Source organism: Quercus suber, unplaced genomic scaffold, assembly GCF_002906115.3.
Source record: "Quercus suber isolate HL8 unplaced genomic scaffold, Cork oak 2.0 scaffold_88, whole genome shotgun sequence".
Taxonomy (NCBI): domain Eukaryota; kingdom Viridiplantae; phylum Streptophyta; class Magnoliopsida; order Fagales; family Fagaceae; genus Quercus; species Quercus suber.
The window spans coordinates 1051860-1061499 of NW_027069553.1; the positions used below are offsets into that span (position 1 = coordinate 1051860).

The following is a 9640-nucleotide window of genomic DNA, read 5'->3' on the forward strand; positions in this document are numbered from 1 at the left end:
TTGCCTACCCACTTTTTTAATTTTTATTTTTTAATTAAATTTATTCTTTTTTAATCTTTATTTTTTTCTTTTTTCTATTCATTCTCAACAATTATATTTTTCAACAAAAAATGTTACATTCACAATATTTTTTGCAATACTTTTACAAGAATCATAACAAAATCTTATATGGAAAGTTATTTCTAGTTCTAATTTGAACTCATTACTGAAATTATATTTTTACTCACCAATATTAACTAATTACTTAAAATTTATTGTGAAAATATTGTAAAAATATTGTTGTATTATTTTTAAACGGTGATTTCTTCTTCTTTGCCTTTTCTTTCATCTGTACGTTTCATTCTTTTTTTTTTTTTTTTTAATCTTGCATTTTGTCAACCACACACGTATACCCATATTAGTACATCCTCTACTTTTTTTTTTCTTTACTTTCCCTGGTTCCAGAAGCTCCTCATTCTTTCTTTCTCTTAGCTCTAGCTCTCTGAGTCTTTCTTTCTCCAGCTCTCTGAGGTCATTCTACTCTCTTTTTTTTTTCTTCTATCGGCTTCTATTTTTTTTCTACCGGCTCCTCATTTTTTTTTTCTTCTATCAGCTTCTATTTTTTTTTTTCCAGAAGCTCCTCACTCTTTCTATTTTTTTCACTCTTTCTTTCTCCAACTCTCTTTTCTTCTATCGCTTCTATTTTTTTTTTCTTGATCATTTATTATTGTTGTTCTAATTTTTTTTTTTTCTGTTCTTGATCTGCTGTTGTTGTTGTTTTGATTTTAGATTTGTTGTTTAAATTATATCAATTTTATGAGAGCAAGAATTTTTTTTGCTTTTATTGTTGTGGTTTGATTAATTTTATTGCGTGAGTGAGCTTCAGGGCAAAGGGAAAGCAGAGAGATGAGATGAGATGAGAGGCGTGAGTTGGCTTGCGCAGAGCAGAGAGATGAGATTTGCTGAGGCTGTGCGTGATCTGAAGAAGACGCTTTGCCCTTTATTGAAGGGCAATTTTGGTAATTCAACTCGCCCAACGGATATATCTCAAACGCCCAGTCCAGCTTTTACAAAATGGACCGAAAATGTCCATAACTGAAACGCTCATTTCCTTCACAAATATAAAACGCAACTTTTTGATAAAAGTTGCGTTTTATAATCACCAAACGCTGAACTTGCTCTGGCTTTTTTAAAAAGCCAGCTTTTGGGCTCAAAACGCCCAAACAAACGGGCACTTAATCAACTTCAAAGCAGCAACGTCTTCACCTAATCTTAGTTTATTTCGCCTGAACCAAATTTGATATACTATCATTGCAAACAGGTCAGAGGGGTAGGACTTCTCCAAACATAGATACCTCCAAGAAAGAAGAGCACTCTCTAGCTTCACTCCTTAGCAAACTAAAATGGGCAGACCAAACCTCATTCAGCTTTTGACACAACCAGAGGGCATGCAAAGTTGATTCTTGAGCAACACCGCAAGCTTGGCAAGTGGGATCAGTGAGGATTTTCCTCTTAACCAAGTTTACCCGAGTTGGTAAGGCATCCGAGTTGGCTCGCCACAACAGAGTTTTTATTCTGTTGGGAGTCTTCATTTTCCAAAGCGCCTTCCACGAGCTCTTTGCCAAGGAACTAGAAGATGCATCAACATTTGAGCTGAACTCATCATTCACCAGGAGATTATATCCTGCTTTCACCGAATACAACCCATTCACATTGTTACTCCAACAAAGTTTGTTATCAGCTTCATTGAGGCTCAGAGGGATTGCTTTGATCAGCTTGGCTTCATGAGCCAAGAAATTATTATCAACTGCCTCCTCAATCCAGCATCTTCGAGCCTTATCAATCAAAATTGATACCTGAGCATCATAGCCATAGAAAGATGGTGGAGATTGAATTCTTGGGTATTGTGGATCAGGAAGCCAATTGTCATTGTAGATTAGGATGTTTTTGCCATTTCCCACTCGCCATTGGGTCCCTGATTTTATGATCTCATGGCCTTTAAGGATACTCTTCCAGGCAAAAGAACCTTTATCTTCCTTTGCATCGAAAATGGTACCCTTTGGGAAAAACTTCGCTTTGAAAAACCTGTGGAAGAGAGAGGATTTATTTTCTAATAGTCTCCACACTTGCTTTGCCAACATTGCATCGTTAAATTTCTGAAGTTTCTTGAAACCCATGCCACCTAAGTCCTTTGGAAGACAAAGTGTGCTCCACTTCGACCAATGAATCTTCCTTTGGTTACCACGGTGACCCCACCAGAATTTACGGATCAACTGTTCAATATCATTGCATAAAGTGATGGGGAGTTTGAAACAGCTCATGGCAAAGGTAGGGATAGCCTGCACCACCACCTTTAGTAATACTTCTCGTCTAGCCCGGGAGAGGAGCTGTTCTTTCCAGCCTTGTAGCTTGGCTCACACCCGCTCTTTTATGAACCTGAGACTTGCTTTTTTGTTCCTGCCCACTAGGGTAGGGAGACTGAGGTATTTTTCATATTGCTTGACCTCTTGAACCCTTAGTAAGCTTGTGATTTGCTCAATGTATTCTGGTGAAGTGGATTTGCTAAAAAAGAGGGAGGTTTTTGACTTGTTTAACTGCTGACCTGAGGCTCTTTCATAGCTATCTAAAATGTCCTGGATCTTGAGGCATTCAGTAGCTGAGGATCTGCAGAAGAGCAAACTGTCGTCAGCAAAGAAGAGGTGAGTTAGCCGAGGACCCTTCTTGCATATGGAAACCCCTCTGATTTGTCCAGAGTCCGCAGAGTGTTGGAGAAGGCTATGTAGACCTTCTGTGCAGAAAAGGAAGAGGTAGGGGGAGAGCGGGTCTCCTTGTATAATGCCTCTCGTAGGATGGACAATTGGAAAGGGTTCACCATTAATAAGGATCGAGTAACTAACTATTGAGATACATTCCATCATTAGGGCCACCCATCTGTCTGCAAAACCCATGCCCTTCATAATTAGCTCCAGGTACTTCCATTCAACCCGATCGTATGCCTTGCTCATGTCTAGTTTTAAGGCCATAAAGCCCGACTTGCCCGATTGGTGATGCTTCATATAGTGTAAAGTTTCAAAAGCCATCAATATGTTATCTGTGATTACCCTACCAGCCTGGAAGGCACTTTGATTTTCTGATACTACTGATGGAAGGATACTCTTAAGTCTATTTGCAAGGACCTTAGACACCACCTTATAAATCACACTGCATAAGCTTATAGGACGGAATTCAGAAATTTTTCCGGGGATTTTACTTTTGGAATTAATGCAATATGCGTAAGGTTTATATCTCTTGGAATCCTACAATTTTGCAAACAGTCTAATACAGCAGAGTAGACATCAGCACCCACAGTATTCCAAAAAGATTGATAAAAGAGCGGGGGCATACCGTCAGGGCCTGGGGCTGTAATGGCTTTCATCTGATTTATGGCACGCTCCACCTCCTCCTTGTTGAAGTCCCTAAGTAGCATCGAATTCATTGAGTCAGTTACAGTAGGTTGAATCTTTCCAAAAATGTCAGTAAATGCAGTTGGAGAGGAGGTAGAAAACAGAGTCTGGTAGTACTCAACAGCAATATTTTTAATTTGAGACTCATCCGTACACCAAACATTCTAGGAATTTCTCAATCCCAAAATCTGAATTCTCCGATATCTTTGAGAAGCCTTACTGTGGAAATAAGCAGTATTCCTATCTCCACACTTCAAGAAAAGCGCATGAGATCGTTGTTGCCACATCTGGTTTTCTTTATCGAGGATGTCATTTATTTCTTTCTGGAGAGATTTTACCAACAAAAGATCACCCCCTTTTGCTGCATCCAATTCAGCTTTAGTAAGGAGTTTTTTCTTCTCCTCAAGCATCTTCCTAACACTACCAAAGGATTTTTTGCTCCACTTAGTGAGCTTCATACCACAAGTTTTTACTTTTCCAGCCACCTCAGGCATTGTAGCCCCAACAGTAGGAGGACCCCAAGCACTATTGACTGTGTCACTACAACCCCTATCGCAGTGCCACATTTGTTCGAATTTAAAAGAACGATTTGGGTTAGGAGTGATACCTTCTGGCTTCACAAGAATAGCTTGGTGGTCTGACGAGTTGGAATGTAGGTGCTGAACTTTGGTACCCGAGTTTTGGGACAACCATTGGTTGTTGGCGACTGCTCTGTCGAGGCACTCAAGCACAAAACCACCATGCCGCCTCCCTTTCCAAGTGAATTTTTTCCCCACAAAACCCAAATCCTTTAGCCCAAGCTCATCCAAGACTTCACGAAAAGCTTTCATTGGAGTTTCACTTCTAGGACTCAAGCCACACTTCTCATGGGACCGGAGGATTTCATTGAAGTCCCCAGCACACACCCACGGCAACGAGGAGTTTGTATGAAGTTGGCGGAGGAGAGCCCAAGTGTCACATTTTTTGGCAGGGTCAGCGAAGCCATAAATGCCAGTGAGACGCCAAACATTTTCCAGTGAGTCGCCAACCACTGCATCAATGTGGTTCGGCGATGATGTTGTTACTGCTATCTTTAATGAATTCTTCCAAAATAGAGCCAGGCACCCCAATCTATTGACCTGAGGGGTGACCCAAAATTGATCAAAACCCAGCTCTGAACACAAACTAATCAGCCTAGCTTCTCCCACCCACGTCTCGGCTAGGAAGAGGGCGGTGGGATCTTGTGCTCGAATAAAACTCTCGAGCTCATGAACGGTGTGTCGGTTCCCAAGCCTACGCACGTTCCAAAATAAAAGACTCATCTTGCTCGACGGGGCTGTCGGCCAGCCACTGCCGTTTGGGGAGAAGATGAAAGGATGTCATCATCTGAGGTTGCTAAACGTTTCTAAGGAGTTGAGTCTTCTAAGTTTGATGAAGGTCCTCTTTTGCCTAAGGAGGTCTTTAGAAGCTCGTCATTAGACATGAGATTGGGCCGTTGAATCCGGAGCCATTTTTTTTCACTAGTTGATTCTATCATGACATGGGCTTGAGTGTTATTAGTAATATCACTGAGTGGGCTTGCTTTAGTGGGCTCCACTGGTTTGTTTTTGAGGGGTGGAACTTTAGAGATGTTTGGCCCATCGTGTTAGGATCTGATTAGTTCTGGTTGAGTATCATTTGGAACCAGTTGCACGGTAGCCACCCTGTCGAAGCATTGAATATCTCTGTCAATCTCNTGGAACTCTGGTTTTGGTGTTGAGCTCCGATCTGGTTTTGACCAAGTTTTCCTGCTTTCTTATGGGCATAGAAGCCAGGAACAGACAGGAAGCCCTTCTTAGAAGCCATGTGAGGTGCTGCTCTTAACCAGGGACCAAAATTTTGGTCCTCTTTGCTTAGTAATCCCTCACTCTCTATCCATTTCTCACAATCTTTATCAGGATGAGTGAGGCATCCACACCAGTAACAAACATTTGGTAGGCGTTCATACTTGAAGGAAACCCAATGAACCTCACCATTGTCCAAAGTGATAAGACGACCACGACATAGGGGGAGGGAAATATTTAAAGCTACTCGTACACGGATGAAACTACCGCCATCACACTCACTTGGGTTCTCTGGTTGAATAGCAGTTCCCATTGCTCCACAGATCTGCTCAGCCACTTCTCTGTTTCTGAAGCGTAATGGAATGTCATGAATCTGCACCCAAAAAGCCACTGTGGTCAAATCTGAGCTCACCACAGCTGCCTCGTTGACATATCTCGAAACTACCATGATGTGTTTATCAAAGTTCCACGGCTCTACTGCTAGGATTTTGTCAACATCTTCTTTGGAATCAAAGGAAAAAAGAATTAGGTGATCACCGATGAATTTCATTCTAAAACCTGTTTTTGTCCTCCACAGGGGATTGAAGGTGTTTGCAATGGCATCCAAGTTGATCGGGCGTTTTGTTAGGTATCGAGCCACCAAGGAAAATTCAGAGGAGGCTTGGTCAGGCTTCAGCGCTAGGCCTAGGCCTTCCTTCTCAGATAGTGAGAGGGATTTCGACTGTTTAGATAGATCTTCCATTTTTCAAATTGAAAGGAGAAAATAGAGGGAGGGGGGGGGGGGGGGAGAAGAGTGTTTCCCTGAGGACCCAAAAAAAGAAAAAACCCAACTAGCCTGAGAATAAACTTGTTATTCTCAGGGACAAGACTCCTCGGAGAAGGAACACCAATGCTACGGGACAGAAAGAGGTTTCCGAAAAAGCCTCTGCTGAAGCGAGCAACCATCTTTTTGCTGAATACTTAATTATGGTTATTGGTCATAATTTACTTTGACTAGAATAATTCCCACTAAAATATGACTTTTGGGTTGTGTAGAAAGTAGAACAACGTAAATTCACCTCTGAATTTATTTTGGCTGGTAGTCACGGGGATAAAATCATGACAAAAATATTATTAAAATAGAAAACCTAGACAAGTGACCAATGTTATTTATAACAGTTAATTATATCTCATGTATGCTCAAAAAGCTAATACCACTTATTTGAGGATCTTAGATTGTTTTTGGTATTGCCTTAAAAAGCCAGTTATTTTACCATTCAATTTATTTTTACTATTATTTATAAGTCTCATTGCATTTTTTAGTATTATTAATAGGTCTCACTATATTATTCAGTTACTTTTTAGCTTTATTTATAATACTTTTAGTAAAAAAATTTCAGTTTTAGCTAAATAATCTAAGCTTATACCAACGGTTTGAAAACTAAGCTTGTACCAACAGTTTGGCAAACATAATCTAAAGCATAAGTTTATTAAGCTCCAACTTCGAAAAACGTAGCTTCAGAGCTTGTCTATAGCTGCGTTTAGTAAACGCGACTATAGACCAACCCTAAAGCCGCATGGCTCAAAAACGCAGATCGAAGTCTAGGCTATAGCCATGTTTTTGAAAAACATGACTCAAACATGCATTTTTTGTAGTGATTAATAAATAAAACTAGCTTTATCACATGCAAATGCATCAAGAGGGCTTTTTTCATTATTATTATTATTTAAGAAAACATATAGTATCAAATTTTTTTATTCATACCAATTCAAGGTTTATGTGTTAGCCAAGTAACATTTATGAATGCTCCAGTCACCAAAATAGTCCAGAGTGAGATGTGACCAAGCCACAAAAAATGAACATTGAAATAACATGAAACGCATTATTCAATATGTGGGTTTAGGTGGGTCCAATTTTTCAGGCTAGATTTTATCTCACTACCACTATTTTTGTGATTGACAAACGCACAAATCACTCTTGGCTAACGCATAAAACTCAAGTGGGTATGAAGAAAAATGTGAATGTTATAATTTTGTTTTCGAAAAAAGTAGAGTTTTGTCAAATATAATCTAAAGCATAAGTTTCAACTGTTGGTAATTGAATAATTGATAAATAAAACTAACTTATTACACACATTAAAAATGTGTCAAAAGTAGGGATGGCAACGGGGCGGCGCAGCGCGGGGCCAAAGGATGGGGTCTTCATTCCTGCCTGCATAGTTGTCTTTTCCCATCCCCACCCCACCCGCATGACAGGGAAAACTTTCTCACCCCATTCTCACCCCTTGGGGCCCCGCGAAGCCCCATCTCACCCCGTAAAACTCTACTTTTTGTTAATTTGCCCTACAACTAGTACAATTTTTTTAACGAAACCTATTTTATTAATAAAAATATACTTAAAATTAAAACTAAATTTATCCCATCAAATCAAATTAATTTTTAGAAAAAAATTGAATAATATATCCAAATGTTTAACAAGACAATCACAAAAATATATATATTTATATATATCTATATATATATATATATTATTGTAATACGGGGTGGGCGAGGATGGGGACAGGCAGAGCGGGGTGGGTCTAAAATGTCTAAACCCATCCCTACCCAGCCCCGTGGTGCGGGGCTAAAATCTTGCCCCATCTCCCCCCCCCCCCCTCTCCCCACCTTTTGCGAGGTGGGGAAAACTCACACGGGGCCGAGCAGGGAGGGGCGGGTTAAGCAGGCCGAGGCAAAATTGTCATCCCTAGTCAATAGGACATTTTTAAGAAAAAAACATAGTATTTAAAATTTTCTGTAAAGTTATTATTTACAACTATATGTTTTTGTTGGCTTATATTCAGTGCCAAATTTGATTGTAATTATATTCAATCTGTTGTACCCTGTATTTGTTGTGGGATTTCTTTGTAAGGGTTGTGTGTTAGAGAGAGAAAGTGTGTGAAGACTCAAGCATTTGTAGACTGAAAATTCCTCGCGGGTGTCTCGCGACTTAGCTTCCCGCAAAGTGATACATGTGCCCTGCACAAGCTAGAATGCGAAGAGTCAGGCCAGGTGGAGACAGCTGTGTCTCGTGAGTATCTCGCAGGTAAGGCCTTCCCGAGAGAGACCCGTGAGGCATTCTGTTCTGCCAGCCTGTACAGTCTGAGTCACACTTTCTGTGCCCACACTATTTATACCAACATTACCCATAAATCGAGCAGAGAGCCTCTGAGAGAAAAACCCTAGCCAAACACCTTGAGAGTTAGAGATTGTCATACCTACAATCCTCTACACATTTGTTTTGGGAATTTCCTCATCCTATCTATCCATTTCCATATCATTGAGAGGTTGATAACCCAAACACTTACCATACCCTTTCAGAGTGTGAAGTGACATTTTGGTGCTACTTGGAAGTATTGGAAGAAGTCGATGATGGCAGATGCAACATGGAGCTTGTTGCGAGATCCAGAGAACTAAGACAAGACACGGTTCCGAGAAGCCTTGTGGAGTAGGAGCTTGAAGGGCTTAGGTACATCGGGTAGATTAGGCTTGGAGGGTCTCTTGCTAACCCATGTATCCTAACTGATTGTCTAGTGGATTGATTTCCACTTGAAGGGCAATGGAGTGGTTTTTTGCCAAGTTCTTCGGTTTCCTCTTCGATAACACGTCTCGGTGTTATCTGTGTTTGCATCTCTCTTCCCTACTCTTGTTCATTTCATTTTTACCGCTATGTTGCTTTAAATATGGATTAGAGTAGTTGTTGTGCTTATATGCTTGTGTTTACACTATTCCGCATTTAGTATTAAGTTAGTGTAAAATCAACCAAGCCGTAACTTTAATTTGGGGGTCTAAATTGCTCGTATGTTTTCGACACATTTCCAAGCTTTCAATTAGTATTAGAGCGGGTACACTTGCTATGGTTTAAATACCTAAGTGTGATCCTTGACTCTTTTTGAGATGGATAGGTCTCTATCCCTAAATGTTTCACCATTTTTTGATGGAAACAATTACGCTTTCTAAAAAGTAAGAATGAGGGCATTTTTGCTCTATAGAGGATACCGTTTGGGATGTGGTTGAAGTAGGTTAGAGTAGGCCGGAGGCTACAAAATCCACTTGGGATAGAGCAGCTCTTGCGGCGGCTAATGCTAACAGTAAAGCTTTAAATGCTATTTTCTGTGGTGTGTCTCCAGATGAATTCCACAGGATATCTCACATGACAGTTGCCAAGGAAGCTTGGGAGATTTTGGGGACTACCTATGAAGGTACAAAGAAAGTTAAGGACACAAAACTCCAGATGCTTACCACCAAATTTGAAGAGCTCAAGATGGGTGATAATGAATCTTTTGATTCATTCTATGGGAAGCTCAACAAAATTCTTATTGCTAAGCTCAATCTTGGTGAGAAGATTAAAGATACTAAGGTGGTGAGAAAAATCTGAGGTCCTTACCCGAGAGCTTGGAG

General features: G+C 40.3%; 2 protein-coding genes across 2 annotated transcripts; both read right to left on the minus strand.

Annotated features, from left to right (window-relative positions):
• Window positions 1-1301: 1301 nt before the first annotated feature.
• Window positions 1302-3454, minus strand: LOC111994118 (uncharacterized). The gene is made up of 3 exons (XM_065774220.1): window positions 3326-3454; window positions 2400-3275; window positions 1302-2252 (listed from the first exon to the last, which is right to left on the minus strand). Exons 1-3 carry the CDS (start codon window positions 3452-3454, stop codon window positions 1302-1304), a joined length of 1956 nt encoding a protein of 651 aa, XP_065630292.1.
• Window positions 3455-3586: 132 nt separating this feature from the next.
• LOC111994119 (uncharacterized) lies at window positions 3587-4723 on the minus strand. Its single transcript, XM_024025977.1, has one exon. The coding sequence runs from the start codon at window positions 4721-4723 to the stop codon at window positions 3587-3589; it is 1137 nt and encodes a 378-aa protein (XP_023881745.1).
• Between the last annotated feature and the right edge of the window lie 4917 nt (window positions 4724-9640).

What these genes read in the sequence shown, in the direction of transcription:
- LOC111994118 (XM_065774220.1), bottom strand. Translation starts at nt 3,454, where the DNA reads ATGAATTCGATGCTACTTAGGGACTTCAACAAGGAGGAGGTGGAGCGT. An exon ending in ATCAATCTTTTTGGAATACT is followed by an intron (nt 3,276 to 3,325) that starts GTGGGTGCTGAT and finishes GCAAAATTGTAG; the next exon opens with GATTCCAAGAGATATAAACC. An exon ending in TCAGGTTCATAAAAGAGCGG is followed by an intron (nt 2,253 to 2,399) that starts GTGTGAGCCAAG and finishes GATATTGAACAG; the next exon opens with TTGATCCGTAAATTCTGGTG.
- LOC111994119 (XM_024025977.1), bottom strand. Translation starts at nt 4,723, where the DNA reads ATGAGTCTTTTATTTTGGAACGTGCGTAGGCTTGGGAACCGACACACC.